The sequence below is a fragment of the Myiozetetes cayanensis genome, unplaced genomic scaffold (assembly GCF_022539395.1).
Source record: "Myiozetetes cayanensis isolate MyiCay16 unplaced genomic scaffold, myiCay2020 scf19, whole genome shotgun sequence".
Classification (NCBI taxonomy): domain Eukaryota; kingdom Metazoa; phylum Chordata; class Aves; order Passeriformes; family Tyrannidae; genus Myiozetetes; species Myiozetetes cayanensis.
The window spans coordinates 1,874,283-1,893,255 of record NW_026087400.1 but is presented as its reverse complement, the minus strand read 5'-3'; the positions used below and the strand labels follow the sequence as shown (position 1 = coordinate 1,893,255).

Sequence of the window (18,973 nt, the reverse complement as noted above, 5' to 3'; positions counted from 1 at the left end):
CCTTCGCCGCCGGCGCTGACACGCCGTTCTGCCGGGGGACAAGGCGGGACCAGAGGGCAGAGGTGGCCAGGCGGGAGGATGCCGGGGATGGAGGAACACGCGCGTTTTCGGTCCGAGGCCGAACCACGCGGGGAGGCGGCGGGAGCAGCTGCTCCCTGAGGGAACCAGGAGCAGGATTAGGATTAGGAGCAGGATTAGGATTAGGAGCAGGAGCAGGAGCAGCCCCAGGCCGGCCCGCCCGCACCCATCGCGCAGCCGCGGCCGCGCCGTCATTTCCCGGCGGCCGGAGCCGTTCCGGGGCGGCGGGGCCGGGACCGCGCTGCTGCTGCGGGAGCTGCGGGAGCTGCGGGAGCTGCGGGAGCTGCGGTACGGGGGAATGGGGGAAGGGGGAGCGGGGGAGCCGGAGCTGCGGGGCCGTGTGCGGGCCATGCCGGGCAGTCCTCGCTCCGCCCGCCTCCACAGCACCGAGGGTCGTGTGCTGCCCGTGCCGGGCTGTGGCGGGGCGGGCGCGTCCCTGGGAGCGGTCCCGGCGAGGGGAGGGCTTGGCCCGAGTGCCGCGGTGTGGGACGGGGGTTCCTCTGGCAGGCCGGGTCCGTGTGCCAACGTGCCGGGGTGCTGTCGGGTGCTGTGAGGGGCTGAATGCGAACAGCTCAGCGAAATAAAGGCGTGCTTTTCCCCCTCCCGGCCCCAGGCCCAGCTGCGGGAATTTATGCCGGGCTTGGAGCGTTCTGATCTCACGTTGTTCTCTGTCCACCTGTGACTGGATTTAGGAATGCAGCCCCCAGTTCAGAAGCACTGGCACCGTGCTGAAAACTGGATTAAGCCAACCTTAGTGCCCATGCATTGCTGGCAGGAAAGTCTGCAGTTTCCTTAACCTGCTCGTCCAGTCTGTGCACAGCAGCCATTTCTGAAGTTCCTGAATTGCAGCTCCTCCTGAATTGCTCAAAACACTCAGTGGGCAGAGATGGTGCTCAGAGCCTGTGTTTGCCAGAGGCTGTCTGGGCTGAGGAGGGAGAGCTGCTCAGGGGAGGGTGTAGTTTGACCAAATGTGAGAATCCTTCCTAACTGTGACGTGTTTGATTTGCTTTAGTTTCCAGCTGGACATAGGAAATAAACATTAAGGTGAATTAAATTATGTATGTCTGCAATGAAGCGGTGTAATTTTGTATTTTTAACTTTGTTTGTTTGGTTAGGTTTCATCCAGGGTAGTTTTCTAGCTGCCAGGCAGGATAAAGAGATTAGAGAAACCTGCACTTTCTAATCCTGGTAAGATCATTAAAATGTCTGGACTGTGCATCTGGCTGTAGTGCTGGTTCTTTGAAAGGCGGCGTCCTTAGCTGGAAACAGAGGGATACAGAACATAAAAAAATATGTAAATCATCAATGTTCTTGTCAGTCCGTGGGATTGTTTGTCATGTGCACACTTGGTTTTGACAGATTCCTGCTGCATTATGTCAGGAGACAGCGACTGCACCAGGACAAGTCCATCAGCAGGGTCTCCATCGGACAACGAGCTCTTGCCGGACCGCCCAAAGTATGTTTGTTCACTGTCTCCTGATCTCGTTACCAAAGCCCGGGAGGAGCTCCAGGAGAAGCCTGAATGGAGGCTCCGTGACGTGCAGGCGCTCCGGGACATGGTGTGCAAAGACTACCCCTCCCTGGGGACGTGCCTGGACGATGCTTTCTTGCTGAGATTCCTCAGAGCCAGGAAGTTCGATTACGATCGAGCGCTGCAGCTCCTGGTGAACTACCACACCTGCAGGAGGACCTGGCCCGAGGTGTTCAGTAACTTGAAGCCATCTGCAATAAAGCCTGTCCTGGAGTCAGGCTTTGTCACTGTGCTGCCTCATCGGGACCCGGAGGGGCGTCACGTCGTCTGCATCCGCCCAGGTACTCCATGAATGCCTGAATGTCTTTGTTCTCCGTCCTCGAGGTGTGTCTGGGCCAAACACCTGTTCCCTGCTCCCCTGAACAGTGGGGACTTGTACAGAGGGTGTGGGTTCTCTCTGAAATTCGAGAAAAGCTGGCTTGTGAAGGGACACGCTGGTCGTTGGCCAGCGTTATTGCAGTTCCTTTTCCTGTGTCAGCAGTAACTGCAGTCGTGTCGAAATGAAAGTGCAGTGAGGTGGGTTGATGAAATATTAGACAATTCAAGGAAAATTAATGTGTAGTAACTCAAACTGAAGCAGGGCTGCTGGCCTACGCCTAGAAGCTTGTGATTTGCTTTGAGAGTAAGCAGAGAGAGGAGCCTATGGCTCTGACTCCCATGTAAATAATCAGTCTTCCATGTGCTTTTGGTGCTGCCAGGCTTGCTGTAAATTTGTCTTCATTCATCCTCCTCTTTTCCATTTACCTGCTTTCTTTCTGAGCTGAAACTGCTAATGAGCTGTGCTGTGTGGAGAACGGGGTTCTGAAAACCATTGCCTTTGCTCCCTGAAGTAAACATGAGTTGCCATTGCCCTCTTGCTTAAGAAAGGTATATTTCTTAATATATACAGTTCTGCTCTGAACTAGAACTGTGGCTGTTAGAGACTAGCCTTTGAGAGTCCAGGAGAACAGAAATTCAGTTTTTGGAATGTGTTTTGTTAGCTTATCTTTCCTCTCCGACTTACCATCCATGTCTTGTAACCTCAGACAGATGGACACCCAGTAATTATCCGATTACTGAGAACATTCGTGCCATATACTTAACGTTAGAAAAACTCATTCAGTCCGAAGAGACCCAGGTGAATGGAATTGTAATCCTGGCAGACTACAAAGGAGTCAGCTTATCTAAGGCGTCTCATTTTGGTCCTTTTGTAGCCAAAAAAGTGATTGGAATTCTTCAGGTAAGACCTGAACTGGTGGGAAAATAAGCTTGTGCATTGTAAATGACTGCTTCTGTGTCTAGAGTTCTTGACTGTGTCACCACAAACTTCATCATCTTGGCTTTTGCCAGCAGAGTTGAAACATGTCTCTGCCCGACCAGTTTCTCACACCCTTTCTGCCAATTTACCTCACTTGCCCTTTTTTTTTCTTTCTTTCTTTCTTTTTTGATCTTTGCATCCCTAAAAACTAAATTTGCATTAGAAATGCAAACTTTTGAGCTGGAACAGCAAAAAGCAGTTCTGCTAGGTGGTGGTAAGGAAGAGAGAGAGAATAGAGAATTACAGAGAGGAGACAGTGAGGAAATGGCTCATTATTTAAAGGGCTGCTGTTGGCTGAGATGGAGCCAACCACTGGGCAAGTGAAGGTTCCAGTTCAAGTGCTGCTGCAAAAATTTGGCAGAGAGGACTTTTGACTGGGTGTCATTTGAGGAGGATTTCCACCCATGCCCTGAAGGCAGAGAGGCTTCTCAGCATAGGGATGGCAAAAAAGACAGTAATAAAAAGCATCTCCTCCTTGATGTCTGGAAGGAAAGTGGTAGAGAGCAAGTGTAAACACAGCAGAGGTGAAAGGAGTGAGAAGTAACGTGGCCAAAGTGGCAGGAAGGGCTGATGATTTCCCTTGATGTTGATACAATCTGGAGGGGTGAGATGAGAAGACTTCTCTTGAATGGGTTCATGCCCTCATTACTTTTGTTCCGGCCTGAGCTGGTTATGTTCTCTGTTATATCTGTGGGGGAATAAGGAAGGATAGAGTGGATCAGGGGAGTTTGCAGAGATGAGACCAGTGAGTTTAGGAATGCTTTTATAAGAACTTGCTCCTTTAAATTATGATCTAAACGTGCCATTTAACTGTGAGCCCATATTTAATTTGTACAAATAAAATGAAGGATGTTGGTAGTGGAAGCTGCTCACAGAACAACAGCTGAACTTGGGGAAGGACATAAAGGTGTGGTGGTATTTAAATGTGTTGCACCAGCCTTGCTGAGCTGCTGCTCGTGTAGAGATGAGCTAATTCACTGACCTTCCCTGGGAGAAAAATCCTCCAGCAGTGCATGTTATGTGCTTTTCACTCCAAGCATTGACTGCTTGCTTTGTGTGTGTAGAACTGGTTATAAGGGAAAGGAGCTTCACTGTGGTACATGAGGCCTTAATTGCTGATCATGAGCTTTTCCCTTTTTGAAAAATATTTCTGCAAATAAATTTCTCCAGCAGAAATGCCATAATTAACTGTTGTTTGAAACTGTCTTGTACAGGAGATAACTGTGTGTCCTGCTGGCAGCAGAGCCTGTTTGTCTTTTGCAGGTAGTGTGACAGAATAGCTGGAATGGCAGAAAATTGCAGTATTAGATTCCTTCTTTACATAAAAACACATTTAGGGTGTCTTGGGCACCAGATCTTGTAGCTGGACACAGTGTTAGGAGCAGCCTGCTCTGGTGCTGAGCGTGGTGCACTCCTCAGGAGCTGGAGACCACTTGGTGACTGCATCCTTATCAGGGCTGGGAATACCCAAAGGACAGGGATTTTCCAAGTGTTTTTGTCAAGGGAGATGGAGATCAACACAGGAAGTGAAGATTTACTGACAACAATGTATTTATTGATTGTATTTATTCTTGTCTCTTGACTTTCTTTTTATGCTCATAGATCTCACCCTAAGACTGTTCCCTGTAACAAGTTGCATTTCTGTTGCTGTGTTGGTTCATGTTGGTACCTCAGATTAAAGTCTGGGAGCCAGTGGGATGTGCTGGCAGTCAATCTCAGGAGATTTTGAAAGGAGGAAGATGGCAAATGTTTTTTAAACTGCATTACAAAAATCTTCTTTACCCTTCAGGATGGATTCCCCATTCGAATAAAGGCTGTTAACATAATAAATGAGCCTCGTATATTCAAAGGCATTTTTGCAATCATCAAGCCTTTTCTGAAGGAAAAGATAGCAAACCGGGTAAGGATTTGTTGTTAATAATAATGCGTTAATATTAATGTGTTAATATTAATGTTTGTAAGTTCCTTGCTTGGCCATTCTTAAAAAAAAAAAAAGAAGTTGTAAAACTTGACAGCTGGAAAAACGTTGGTGCCATTTTACTTGATCTAACGGGTCCCTTCTGCTTTAATTTTTAAAAATATGCTGTTGGGAAAATTCTCAGTGAGAGAGAGACTTTGAGAACTTAACATTGGCATAATATTAATATGGAACTTTAGTGCATATGCTCTGTATTCAGGACATGAGTTCAATCCCTGCAGTTGGATTATTTGGGCCAGTAGCACTTCATTTATGAGGTGGTGTCACAGGAAACCTGTGTTGCCTCTTCCTTGCTCTGTTCCTTTACCCCAGTGTCCTGTATGGCACAGGTATCCTCTCCACAGACTGGGTGGGGTTGCCAGTGATTAAGGGTTTTTTTCCCACAGGGATAAGTACTTACAGTCCCATGGACAAACTTGGTGATGAGTTGAACGTGGAACCTCAGCACAGACAAAAGCCAGGTCCCTGTTGCTGGGAGTTAATCTGCAGTAGATGTGGGTTGTCCCAGGACTCCTCTCCCTGGTGTGTCTGCACCTGCCCCCTACTCTGTGCTACCACTGACCCATAAGGACATCACCCCTAAAATTTGCTCTCTGACTCAAAATAAGCTGGTTAGCTGCCTGCTTCAGCCATTTGCTGCAGAGTGTTCCACGTGCTCTTCTAAAGCTCTTTCTCTTTCTTCTTCAGTTTTTCCTTCACGGCTGCGATCTGAACTCCCTCCACCAAAACATCCCTCCGGCGATCCTTCCCGAAGAGTACGGGGGCACTGCGGGCAAGCTGGACATCTCGGCGTGGAACGAGCTGCTGCTGGCCTCTGAGGAGGACTTCCTGCACGACTTCTCACAGCTGCTCGTGCCCTGTGACAGCTCCCCCCGCGCCACGCTCGTGAGTGGGGACGCCGAGGACAAGCAGTGCGATGATTCTCTGCGGGGCATGAAACCGCAGCTCTACTACTGCTACTGACACCCCAGGGCAGGGGGGCTGCCCAGCAGTTGGGGTCTGCTCTCGTAGGTGATGTTGTGAACTCTGCCTTACTCCTAAACCTGCAGTTTAGGGACAGACTGCTGAGGCACTTTACACTGTAGAACCAAAGGAAGCTGGAGGGGGCACACTGGGGGCAGGGCAGAGTTCGGGGAGAATAAAAGCAAAGAGCACAAGTTACGTAGAAGACTTGAGGCTCATCAACCTCTGTGTGAACGATGCAAATGGCCTATTCTTTCTTATGATAAAGGGAAAAAAAAATATTGCAGGATCATAAGCTTGATATTTTCTTATCCCCTCCTCACACAGGTGAAAAGTGGCAATGATGATTTACTAACTTTGTGATCATCTGTTCCCTTCCCCTTCTGCAAACACCAGTAATCTAAGAAAAGAAAGGGGCTTGTGAACCCTTCAAAATACAGTTCTGTAGTGAAGATTGCATAAACCCGTAAAAGTCTTAACTTGGCCTGTCCTTTGTCACGTGGTTCAGATTGTGAGTTGGCATTTCTGAACTGTCTCAGTGAATATTTGGCTCAAATTAGTACAGAACAAAACTTATTCACGAATACCCATATGGAGAACATCTCTCAAACTTCCCCACAGTAGGAAGAACTGTGACTGATGGATTAACTACTGCAACATCTATCCCATGTTTGCACAACAGCTGCAATCTTCACTTTCAGAAAACAGCAAGTTTTTCAGATAAGTACTTTTGACTAGACAACAGCTTCAAATGAGGTTCAGGGCCAAATAAAAAAAAAGCTGTGTCAGGCACCTTCCCACATTGTCAATTCTTTTCTGGTTGTGATGAGGAATTGGGTTAGTACCTCATACCCAGAATTCATGAGGAGGCTTTGTAGCAGTTGGCATGTGATGTATAGAAGGCAATACTTCATTGTAAGACAGCAAGGTGCTGCTTTAGCTTGTTACTTTGGGCTGAATTTGAGTTTAAGTCTGTGAAACCAAATGCAGACGGGCTTTTTAAAAGCACATTCCTGAATTTCCTGATATTGTAGCATTTTGTTCACTGTGCTTGTTGGCTCTTCTGTGAAATGTTACAAGGTTTGTTTTTAAACTGTGTTAACCTCTTTTGTCTTTGGTTGTCATGTTCCTGTATGGAGTTAGACTTGACTCATCTCTGTGATATTTACTCATAGCTTGTATGCCTGTGCTTCTAGGTCTTTGTCTAGAGACAGAACTAAGGCTCCAGTGTCAAACCAGGGTAAGATACTGATGTCCAGATAAGCTGTTCCCACTCCCCAAGCTCCTTTTGTTTAATGGTCTTGAGTTAGAACTTAACTCTCAGCACACTCTTTGCACACGTTTTTCTGCACTATAATGGTGTGGAGATGGGAACCTCACTAGGACCAGGAGAGCACACCCTGTCACTTCAAGGTGAAATATTTCACTATTTGGTGGAAAAGAATTCCCCTTCTAATTGGGGATTTACCCCTAGAGCACTTTCTCTCAATGAAATCTTTATTTAGTGCCAAATGGGATTATAGGCACCAGTTGTTACGTTTCTGTAAATATAAACCTAAAGCATCTTGAGGATCTCAGACATTTGTTTTTCTAAGTGCCAAACTCTGTTTTGGATGTTTTTCTTCCTCTCAGTCCCCTTACAGCATGACTGCATTGCCAAAAAGAGACAACTCTACCACTGGCTTCCTGACCTGGCAGCAGATCTTATCCCTGAACAAGGGGCAGCAAATGCCATTCCCGTCATCCAGGCATTATAAAAAGAGACTGGGTCTTGAAAAGGGGTAAAACTGTGATGGTTTTTTTTCCTGGGTGGCAGTTCAGAATTTGTGGAAGCAGAGGACTCATCACAGGAAGAGTTTTAGATTGAAGGTGGGAAGAGATTAATCTTCCTCGATGGAAGCATCTGATTTTTCTTACCTTTATAAGTAAATTGTAACTCCTATTTGGTAGCTGTTACCTTTAGTGTGGAGATAAAAAAACAAACTACCATTTTCATCTACTTGAAATAAGGTGAAAGAGTACTGCTAGCCACCTCCTCCTTTGTGACCAGAATGTGCTGTGTGTTGTGCAGAGATTAAATCAGATTTTTACCACATAGCAAGGCAGGAACACCACAGGATTTAGGGCGGGTCAGTGGCTGCCCACACTGCTGAACTGCCAGAACAGAGAGGTTGGTGGTTTTTTGTTGTTCTAGTGCCTCTTAATTCCAGTCACAGTGTAAAACTAAAAAAAAAATAAATAGGATGGACCATTTCTCCTAGAGGTGAAGGCCTGACAGTCTTTCCTTAATCCTGCTGCAGGGCTGGAAGTGTTGGTGTTTGGACAGTTAACTGGAGGAACAGCTACTTTGAGTCCCTTATGTAACTACTGGAGAGGGAGTTGGAATACTCAAAATACAGTGTCCTTCAAAAAGAAAGAAATCTCGTGGTGTTCAGCAGAAGGCTGAGGAACCTCTACAAAACCCACCCCCTTTTCCAGGCTTCTGTATCCTCCTGCAAGCCTTAAACAGCAGGCAGCCTAGATCCACCTCACCCTCTTCTCTCCTCTGCTCACGGAGAAACTAAGAATAAAGAACATGATTTAACCACAGTAGATAACCAGGTTTCTTGCTTGGGGTTTGTTGGGTTTTTTTCTTACAGCACTACAACCAACCTGTTCTTTTTCCCACCTGAAATAACTTTGTTTCCAGAGGTTACACGCCTTGCCCAGTACATGAACCATCCCTGCCAAATCCAACACGTCATAAGGGAAGATACTGGAACTCCATTGGCATTAGGTGGGACAAAAGGTAGCTGCAAACTGTACATTAGTAAAGTACTTGAATTTATACTCTTGTAAACGGGTGTTATGAGCCCTGAGGTATTTTCAGGAACTGGCTTAAGTATTGTTTCTGTTAAATCTCATTTTGGCATGAGTTAAATCATAGTGTTCCTCAAACTAGTAATTTTGCCTTCTGTTGTACGTGGGCCTAGAGGTGTTGGGTGGTTAAGTGTACATCTTATTTTGACAAAATTTATTTTTATATTGCATTTTATAAAATGAAGTCGTCAAAAATGTGTAATTTTATGATGCATGACTGGGTAATTAAACACATTGTAACAGCTGCTAATTCAGTATTTTCAGTATGTTTGTCCCGTGTCATGTTGGGATATTTTACCATAAAAAGTTAACAGCAACATAGAAGTTTCACACTAAACACACAGTTGCAACTGAGTATAATCACCACTAGCACTGGGTTAGCAAAAGGTGTTGCTTTCTGCTGCAGAACTAAAGTTTCCTTGTACAACTGAACCTGAGCAATTTAAGGGATGGGATTTGACACTCAGAGAATCACAAGGAAGGTGGTGTTATGACTTACACCCAGTGACATCCCACTGGACACTGCAGCAGCTGATCACTGTGTGTGGTATTTTCCATCAGAGAATTAACTGCTGCTTAACAATTAACAACTGGGCCAGTTTCAGTAGTTAGTCTGCTTTATTCAAATGAGTTTACAGTGCAAATGCCTTAGTGCCAATAGTAATAATAATAATAATTTCACATACAATATTTTTATAAGCCTATCAGACAAGTGAAATTAACCCATCAACAAGCTCTGGTTTTCCAACATAATCATAAAGTTGATTAAGCTACTGATACACTTACCACTCTAATTGACAAACGTACTAAAAAAGAAGTTACCATAGAAGTTGCTCCTTAGAAAGGGCAAGTCTGTTCTTAAAAAGAATTAATCAGTTTTTCAATCTCAGAGTTCTGTTCTTTTGGTGAGGAACAAAGGGCATTGTTTGGGTTTTTTTTGCCACAACAAAAAATTAAGTAATTTAAATAAAGTTTTCCTTTAAATAAACTTTTGCAGTGGAATGTAGAAATCAAGCAGCATGGCTTACACTTCCAGAAACTGAAGCCTTAGCATACTAGTGCATTATGCTGAATATAAGTGTTCTTTAAAATATATTACTTCATATTTAGCTAAATGTTACTTCTATTCAACAGAAGGTTGTGGCTATTGGACAGAACAGATAAGTTTCTTTTGTGCTTTGACAGCACAGCTGTAGTGATTTTTAAAAATGCAGTAATAAGATAACCCTGATGAAGGTTAAAATAGATAACTGATGATAATTTTGATGCTGCATCAAGCTTTATGCAATACGTAACTTTCCATCCAACTGCACGTTAATATCAACGTAAGAAACAGTAACTAAAGCAATAAATGAACATTTTGGCTTTCAGCAGAAGAGTTCCTCACTTTTGTAAGCTCAGACAACTGCAGCAAGTTAACTGAAGTCTCTATTAGTAAGGACAAGAGGAGCCACTAAGGTCCAGAGATAGAGAAGCAGACAAACCCAGCTGGAGGTTATCTTCACCCACACGGCCGGCCACTTACTTGTCATTGTCTTGAAATCTGCATCAGGGCTAGAAAAGTGAAGAAGGCAATTAGATACAGAAAAGCACTTTCCACTGTTCCTTGCTAGCGCTCTATGAATCTGAAGTTAGGGCAATCATTTGGGGCTTTCCAATGCAAAAACCTTTGTGAGAACACAGACAACTCAACCAGGGTGAAGAGCCAGTAACATCAGCCTGGCCTCTGACAAACTTCCCAGGAGGCCACCTGGAACCAGTTTCATATCTACCCTTCCTGCTACTTGCTCATCTGAAGGATGGCAGCCCCGCTTCGTGCCCTTGCAGTCCCCCAGCACCACAGCTGCTGATTCTCCCACCCACCTGGGAACACCGGCCGGCACATACAGTCACTTTCCACCTCGCTCCTACCTGTACCAGTTGGTGAGCGTCATCATGATGTAAAGAGAGGCGAGGAAGAGCATGAAGTGGAAGAAGGTGTAGCTGTACTGAACGCCGTCCTTCTCGTTGTCCGTCACACGGCGCACTTCCCCCTCCTCCGCGGCCCCGCTGCCGCTCCCCAGGGTCTCCTCCAGGATGGCAGTGTCGCTGCCAGACAGCGTCAGCTTGTTCACCTGGCTGTTACTGGAGGAGCGGATGCTGCAGGGGGACAAGAGAGCCGTGGTGAGGAGCCCTGGGACAGTTGGCTGTTTGTTAATACCCCAACAGGGCACACGGAACGCCCGCCACTCGCAAGCGGTATTTTTTTTTAAACCCATCTGGAAACGTCAGGGAAGTCCTCAAAGAGAAGTGTTCTCATCCAAGCTTCTGTTATCCTGGGTAAACAGCACTCCTAGTCCAGATCACAGAATGGCCTGGGCTGGAAGGGACCTCTAAAGACCTAGTTCTGACCCCCCTGCCATGGGCAGGGACACCTTTCACTAGACCAGAGCTCCAACCACCCTGGCCTTGAACACTTCCAGGGATGGGGCATCCATAACTTCCCTGGACAACCTGTTCCAGGGCCTCACCACCCTCAGATTGAAAAATTTCTTCCTAATATATAATCTAAACCTACTCTCAGTTTATGCCATTCCCCCTTGTCCTTGCAAACAGTCTCTCTCCATCTTTCTTGTAGCTCCCCTCAGGTACTGGAAAGCCGCAATTAGGCCATCCCTAAGCTGCCTCTTTTCCAGGCTGAACACTCCCAATTGTCCCAGCCTTTCCAGGTGTTCCATCCCTCTATCATCTTGTAACACCTGTTCTCTTGCCTGGATTGGGGTTGATAAATCCTATCCTCATCCACAAAGCTGAACAGAGGTTGATGGGCCCGAGGCAGCAGCTGGATGTGAATAAATGCAGGTACATTTTGCTCTAGACCCAGGCTCTAACAAAAGAGGCAGACAAATCCAACTGTTTATCACTGGATAGCAGTGCAGATCCTACCTGGAATACAACAGGCAAAGGACAAAGATGACCAGTCCAACAACACTCTGGGCATCCCACCACTGCAGGGACTTGGGCGGAGCGGGAGTGGCAGGTGGGACAGTGGCATTGGCTGGAACAGCCGTGGGTGCAGCTATCTGGGTGATGATGTTCAGCAAACTCGGGTTGCAGTTTCTTTCTGAAAGGGATTTCAAGGCAGGTTAGAGAAATGAGCTTCCTACCAGCTGGGCAAGGGCATAATAAATAAATAAATAAATAAATAAATAAATAAATAAATAAACCCAGAATGCTCTAACACTGGTTTATTTTCCTCAAAAATACCCCAGTTTAGTTCTGCAAAAAGGCAGTCTGCTTACCAGGCTCGTTGGACATGGCTGCCCAGGTGAGGTACATGGTGTAGAGGGTGATGACAGACGACTGCAGGAGCCCAGAGCGAGGCTGATGTTCCTGTTCCAAGACAGAAGAGCAGGCCAAGGTCAAAAGGGCAAGTTTTAGCTGGGGTTGGATAGTTTTACCCTGCTGCCACAGAATCAGCAGTTCCTGGCATGAAAAGCTTTGTTTTAGAAATGCACTGGGGCTTTGCTCTGTGCTCAAAAGGCTGGGAGAAACTCCTTAGGCATGTAACTTCAGCAGCAAGCAACTCAAGCATGGAAGGAATAAGCAAACCAAATCATTTTTCTGTGGCCAAGACTCTGTTATGGATTCTTACTGAGCTAATCCCAGCTTTTTAACCAGTTTTGTAGGTGTCAATCTAGCATGTGACTTGAGCAGGACCAGTTCAGAATCAAGTAACGTGCAAGTGTACTCTTGTATTAAACAAGCTTACCCATCATTTCAAAGCCACAGTACTAAGCCAATAAATCTCCAGCTTATTTTGCTGCTCCCTACCAGGTTTCTCTGTTCTCCCAGAACCCTCACCCCTACAACCATGTCAGCAGTCCTCCACGTGGAAACAAAGTCCAAAACTATGTTAGCTAAAAAAAAAAAACCTCTCTACAGAAAATATGTCACTACATAGTGCATTGATTGCAGAGCAAGGTATCTTTTTTAAAGTTCTTAGCTAGCATAGCTATGATAGCCACATTTTAGAGTTCTTATGCCTGAATGAATTGGTTCTACATCCTCCCCACTTCTGTGCTTTGTTATGTCAGAAGAAAATACCAGAGAAAAACAATACCTGAACTTTTGGAAGGATAGAAACAATGGAGACAGCAACACACAGGATCATGTTAAAGCTTATGAAGAACTTGTTCTCAGTGCAGTCATCAGGCTTCGTGTAGAAAACGTAGAAGAGAACGACAAAAACCAGGGACAAGGCGTAGAACAAGCTTGTACAGGACAGCAGAGCTGCAATTGTTAACAACACACAGGCACTTTTAGCAGTCCATCCCAAGTGACTCAATGTCCAGCCACCACTGCCATCAGACAGTCCTCACCTGGCAGGCTGGGCCAGGAAACTAAACTAGCAGAGTGCATTTTTCTTAGGTATGGCTGAATTTCTGCTTGGGCTCACTAAGCAGTGCAGCTCAGAGGAAAGCCAGTGGTGCCATCAGGGGAGTAAGACTCGCCTTTCAGCATCACTTTAATTAGTTTAACTGATGCCAAGCCACAGTGACAAAATGAGAGTGCTTTTTGCACACTTCTCATGAGAATTATCAGCCCTGAATTCCTCCTCCTATGCTAGAGGCCACCCATTTTCATTTCCGCTCTGTCATGTTCTTTCTAAGAAGCTACAAAATGCTGTTGCAGCATTCTTAGCTGCGTGCAAAGAACCACAACAATTAGCACTTTGTAATTAGTGGCCGGCTGGGGAGCACGTGCCAAGGCAACACTTGGTGTGGCTCTGCCAGAAACAACGGAGCTCCTGGGGCACCACAGCAGGGGAGTGGCAAAGTTTAGATCCGAAGAGAACCGGGCTCTGAGCTCTGCACTGCAAACCCAGCAGGGCTGGTTACTGGCACTGTCAGACCTGCTGATCACGAGGCTAAAATATTTTGCATTTTATTCAGTGGGAAAAAGGCAACTCTGCAGCTTTTAATTCCACGCCTTCACAGTAAGGAGTGTAAGTGCAGCTACATCTACAAACTAGCAAGTGATGTTCTGCAGAGCACTGCCCAGCAGAAACAAATCCCTCCCAGGTTCAGATTCCTACCTGCATACCAACATTTAGCATTTCCCTCATCCATTCTATCAACCCAGCTCTCATTCCAGGAGTGAGCAAAGTCCACAAGAAGCACCAGCTGGATGAGAATGAAGAAGAAGGCTCCAGAAACACCAATCCAAAACCAAGCTACAAAAGGGAGCAAGGAAAACAGGGTTAGCTTCCATCATTTGCATGTTACCTCAGGTAAAAAAATTAAAAGCCCCTCATTATACTGCAGACAAATAATGAAACAATCTGTCAGTGTATTTAGAAATGCAGATGCTGTTAATCACTCTGGCCCCCGCCCTGCAGAAGTGTGCAAGGAGCCCCAGCTATTCAAGGCTGCAGATGATCCTGGACAAGCTGAGCATGGGAATGCTGAGCCCAACATGTTTTCAGAATGAATGCAACATCTAACACACCATAAATTTGTGCACATAAGTGCCACCATGCCACATTTCTTTAAGGGTCAACAACCCTTTGAAGTTGCTGTGATGTGAACAGACAGTAGAAGTTTCTCACACAGATTTTTTTAGACTCTAGGCAAGTATTTAGCACTCAGTGCTCTGAGCTGCCTCCGGTCTAAGTAGTGTCAGAAGACTCAGCCCAGTGGTGACTGTCTCATGGAGTACAAAATTATTGATACCCAAAACCTGTGCAGGTTTAACAGCCATAACTTCAGCTGGTCACCAAAATACTGGATGAACCAAGATACTCTTAAAGAAGCTGGGCAGAAACTGCACCTTCTGCAAGAGAACTTTCACTGTTGCAACTATAGTCTGGTAAGTCTGTGAAAAGACCTGAGTTTACTCATCAGAACCCATGGTATTGACTGTACCTCTTGTGAAGGGCCCTTCGGGGATGTAAAATGCTCCAACCATGATGGCCACAATGGCAGCTATTTTGAAGAACCAGAACCTTTAAAAGAAGACAGGAGTTGTAAATACTGGTCTTAATCTGTACACAGCAGTCATGTGCTACAGGATCTGCAAGCAGCTTGGTCCTGCTCCAGCCAGGGATTTGGATCACATGGTCCTGTTGACCAGAGAGGTCAAGGCTGTAGAATCCCCAGCCCTGGAGGTGTTCAAGGCCAGGCTGGACGGGGCTCTGAGAAACTCTGGCTAGTGCAAAGTGTCCCTGGCCAGGGCAGGGGGTTGGAATGAGATGAGATTTAAGGTCCCTTCCAACCCCAATGCTCTCCAAACATCCCTTTCCAATTAAATGACTCTATGATGATGAAGTCACCTAGCCCAGAACTAACCCACTTAAATCAGGAAATCAGGGATTGGCAATCAGGAAGCAGTTTCTGCTGGCTGAGTCACACTGTGAGTGACCCAGTGAGTGTCAGAGGCAATCTCACATCTCTGTGGGAACACAGAGGGGTGCCCAGAGCACTGCCCTTTTGGCTACCCCACCTCAGAGCAGGACACTCAATCAGTACATTGAACATCTGACACAGGAAGCTTTTGGGGACACCAAAGCACTGCTCTGTGCTCAGCCCAGAAGGAACTCGAGGCTGTCAAAAACCAGCTTGCCAGTGTGTTCAGCAGAGAAACAGGAGCCCACCCAGCTCTCACCCCCTTACCCGTTGTGAATGGAGGCTCTGGGGTCGTTACTTGTCTTCACCTCTATCATGAGCAGGGAGAGCAGGAAGAAGAACACGGCCATGGCAAAGCTGACCCTGTACACAGCTCTGTACCCCACGAACACGTCACAGCTCACAAAGCCCTCCAGGTGGGGCAGCCGGGTGTGGAGCCCCTCATCACAAAATCCAGGGATCTGGGGGAAGACAGTTCAGTTGTGAGTTTGTGCATTTGCAATCGCCTCCTTTAAGCCCTGGAACAGGCACTGCTTTCAGTCAACTGCCCTCTGGGAGAGCTGAGAACAAAGGGCCTCGTGCTCAGGCCCCATTATGGCCTGGCTGTCCCCGTGTCAACACTTTTCATCCAGGAAGATTAAGATACCACAGCAGCAGGCCCCTTATAACAGCTGACCACCTCCAGGTCTGCTCAGGTTTCAGAGACCAGGCATGTGCTGGAAAAGGCACATTGACTGAATCTGCTGTTTCAGCTCCAAGCCTCTCAGCTCAGGGAACAAGGGCACTTGGGTGTTGGTGCCTCTCACATAACCCATTCCAAATAAAGACAATCAATAGCCACTGGCACAAGGAATGGCTTTTCAAACAGTCAGAAAGAGGTTTTCCCCTCCCTACCTTTTTCAGCTGCTCTTCCATGCCTGGCGCCAGCATAATGCAGGCAAGCACAGTGCTGAGGAGGAGGAGGAAGGCATAGATCAGACGTGTCACCGTCGAATTCTTGCTGTTGGGACAACATCGGCACAGCAAACACGAGGCACCGCTGCACAGACAGGGGATCTGAAGGGCAGAGACAGGAACAGTAAGGGCATTTCCCTCGCAGCTGACACCGGGGCGCCAGAGGAAAACCCGAGCTCCATCTGGAGACACTCCCCGGCCGGACCGCACCGATAAACGCCAATCGGTGCTTCTGGCACACAGCGTGTGTGCGGACACCCGCAGATAACCCCGATTATCGCCCTGGCTGCCCCCGGGCGGATCCGGGCCGGGACGGAGCGGGATCGCTCAGCCGGGCCCCGCTCTGCCCCAGGGGCCGCCATGGCGGCTCAGGCCGCGCCGGGGCACACCGGGCGGTCAGCGGCCCCGCGGCCCCGCGGCGGGCCGGGCGCGCTCCCCGGGCTGTCGGGGAGGCTCGGGGGTGGGACGGGGGTGTTCGGGGGGCACAGGACCCGCACTCACCCAGCTGGCGAGCGAGCACACGCCCAGCACGGCCCCCATGGCGCCGCTCCCGCTTCCGCCCGCACCCCGCGGCCTCAGGGGGCGGGGCCGGCCGGGCGCAGCCGCCGCCGCCCATTGGCTGCCGGCCCGCCCGGAGGAGCCGGCCCGCCAATGAGAAGGCGGGACGGTGGGGCGGGGCGGGTAGTCGTTGTTTATCAACAGCGCTTCCGCCTTCGCCGAGGGGAGGCGGGGCGCTGATTGGTCCAGAGGCCGGGAGAAGGCGGTTCCTCCGGCAAGGCAGCCAATGAGCGGGGCTGATTTGGAGCTGGACAGCAAATCCGGATCTCCCTCTGCCTGCGGCCGCTGGGGGCGCTCGGCGGAGCCTCGGCGGGCGCGGGCGTTGCCATGGCAACAGCGCCGGTCACCGCCGTGTCACCGGGGGGGCTGGGGACACTGGGGACACTGCTGTCACCTCCCTGTACAGGGCATGGGACACTGCTGTCACCTCCCTGTCCAGGGCATGGGGACACTGCTGTCACCTCCCTGTACAGGGAATGGGACACCGCTGTCACCTCCCTGCCCAGGGCATGGGGACACCGCTGTCACCTCCCTGTACAGGGCATGGGACACTGCTGTCACCTCCCTGCCTACCCACGGCATGGGGACACTGCTGTCACCTCCCTGTCCAGGGCATGGGACACCGCTGTCACCTCCCTCCCTGCCCACGGCATGGGGACACCGCTGTCACCTCCCTGTCCAGGGAATGGGGACACTGCTGTCACCTCCCTGCCCAGGGCACGGGGACACTCCCTGAGGCAGAGGCTCCCTGCAGCCTGGGAGCAAATGAAATGGCTGAGAGGTGGCTGGGATGATAACAACACTATAAATTGACAGAAGTTTACACAGAAGTTTGGCAAAGCAGTTTGCATTGGTTTTAACTGGCATTAGGGCTGCAAAATATCCCAGGGCAGGGGCAGAACTGACCAGCTGGAGTTCGAGGATGTTTTCTGGCTGTAGCAATTCCAGCTATTGCACATCGCTTCCCGCTGTGCCAGACCCTTCTTGCCTTCACACAGTCCCTGGTCAGAAAACCTGCTTTCACCACAGAAAGGGACGAATAATCAGAGTGACAGCTTTATTGCCACCTAAAATTGCCAAGAAATGACAAAGAGCATCCAGTAAAGCAGCCACTTATTTTCCAGAGCAGCTTTAACACTCAGAATTTATGAACATTGTGTTAACAATATCATCTCTCTTGTAATCAGCCTTATTCATGGAGACACACGGGCTTCTTTCAGAAAAAGGTCACTCCATAAATCATAAAATAAAGCATAAATCATTGAGACTGTGCTTCCTTCAGAAAACCTATGAGCTTTTACTTTATTGTTAACATATTTTTATTACCCTTTTGGTTGCACCAGCTGCATCTCTTAAGAAAGGTTTTGCCACATCCCTGCTCCTTCACTGTTTGTTCCAGTGAACGGATGCAGGACAACGGCACAGTCCCAAATTCTGTGTTCCCGGTGGTCATGGTAAATAATTCCATAGGTATTCTACTAATACAGTGATGAAACTCATCTAAATCCTGTGAATGTTTTCTTCACAGGACATTTATGAGCCAAATAGTTTTGTTAAGTGCTGTGGGATCCTCCACTGGGTTAAGCTGGGCAGAGACAAAGGATACAGATAAAGAGCTTTTTCCTTCCACCCTCCACATAACAGGAGATTTCCAAACGCTCGTTTTGCTTTCCAAAATACCCCCCCTCTGATCCTGCATCACATCACCTCAAACCCTACGTGCTTAACAGGAGATAAGGATGAAGTCAGCCCAGGGACTGTCAGCTCTGGGAACGAGACAGGATATGGCAGGAGGTTATCCTGGTTTGTCCAAAAATACCCTGCCCTGGCACGTTAATCAGCTCTGACAGCAGAGTGACACGGTGCATCCCTCCTGCAGCCACACTTTACACCCCCTGCACGTGTGAGTTGAAATGCCTAGAATAAACCCCTTGAAATGAGGTAATATTTGAAGGAAACGTGTCAGATTTAGTCATTGGAAAGCAGCTCTCTGCAGTTCTTTGTGCAGCTGAGCTCATAAAAAGGTGCCACTCAAGCTTGTGCGTTCGTGCTATTCTTGTTACTCTCAAGGGTCTCCTTTCTGTGATAACAAAAACCCAGAACTTTTCCTGATGCTCCCCAGAGTATTTGAAGGTTCCTGCTCTGCATGTGCTGTGTTTTTGCAGGTAACAGATCCCACAGACAGTTTATAATCCTTTGACCGTCCAGAATCTTTTGGTCTGGTGAAGGAAAGTGCAAAATGTTTCTACACAGACTCATATACAGGTCTGAACATCTTACTGTGTGCTCTGGCCAGCTTAAAGTTCCAAATCTTAAGATATCAGCATTAGCTTTCTAATATAACCCGACTAATTATTGGATTTCTGTAA

The 18,973-nt window shown here is 47.8% G+C and overlaps 2 protein-coding genes across 2 annotated transcripts; one reads left to right on the top strand and one right to left on the bottom strand.

Moving 5' to 3' along the window:
- The first annotated feature begins 259 nt into the window (after positions 1–259).
- TTPAL (alpha tocopherol transfer protein like) lies at positions 260–8,956 on the top strand. The gene is made up of 5 exons (XM_050313685.1): positions 260–366; positions 1,438–1,890; positions 2,635–2,828; positions 4,696–4,806; positions 5,572–8,956. The coding sequence occupies exons 2-5, from the start codon at positions 1,452–1,454 to the stop codon at positions 5,845–5,847; spliced, it is 1,020 nt and encodes a 339-aa protein (XP_050169642.1). The 5' UTR covers positions 260–366; positions 1,438–1,451; the 3' UTR covers positions 5,848–8,956.
- A 349-nt stretch (positions 8,957–9,305) lies between these two features.
- SERINC3 (serine incorporator 3) lies at positions 9,306–16,630 on the bottom strand. Its single transcript, XM_050313684.1, has 10 exons — positions 16,548–16,630; positions 15,987–16,148; positions 15,360–15,553; positions 14,613–14,692; positions 13,784–13,921; positions 12,809–12,978; positions 11,988–12,078; positions 11,632–11,809; positions 10,618–10,845; positions 9,306–10,260 (listed from the first exon to the last, which is right to left on the bottom strand). Exons 1-10 carry the CDS (start codon positions 16,584–16,586, stop codon positions 10,122–10,124), a joined length of 1,419 nt encoding a protein of 472 aa, XP_050169641.1. The 5' UTR covers positions 16,587–16,630; the 3' UTR covers positions 9,306–10,121.
- Positions 16,631–18,973: the final 2,343 nt, after the last annotated feature.

Excerpts from the sequence above, each read along its gene's own strand:
- SERINC3 (XM_050313684.1), bottom strand. The coding sequence starts at position 16,586 with ATGGGGGCCGTGCTGGGCGTGTGCTCGCTCGCCAGCTGG. Across the intron at positions 12,079-12,808 it reads CTATCCTTCCAAAAGTTCAG|GAACATCAGCCTCGCTCTGG; the intron begins GTATTGTTTTTC and ends GTCTTGGAACAG. Across the intron at positions 11,810-11,987 it reads AGCCATGTCCAACGAGCCTG|AAAGAAACTGCAACCCGAGT; the intron begins GTAAGCAGACTG and ends AATCCCTTTCAG.
- TTPAL (XM_050313685.1), top strand. The coding sequence starts at position 1,452 with ATGTCAGGAGACAGCGACTGCACCAGGACAAGTCCATCAGCAGGGTCT. Across the intron at positions 1,891-2,634 it reads CGTCGTCTGCATCCGCCCAG|ACAGATGGACACCCAGTAAT; the intron begins GTACTCCATGAA and ends TTGTAACCTCAG. Across the intron at positions 2,829-4,695 it reads AAGTGATTGGAATTCTTCAG|GATGGATTCCCCATTCGAAT; the intron begins GTAAGACCTGAA and ends TTTACCCTTCAG.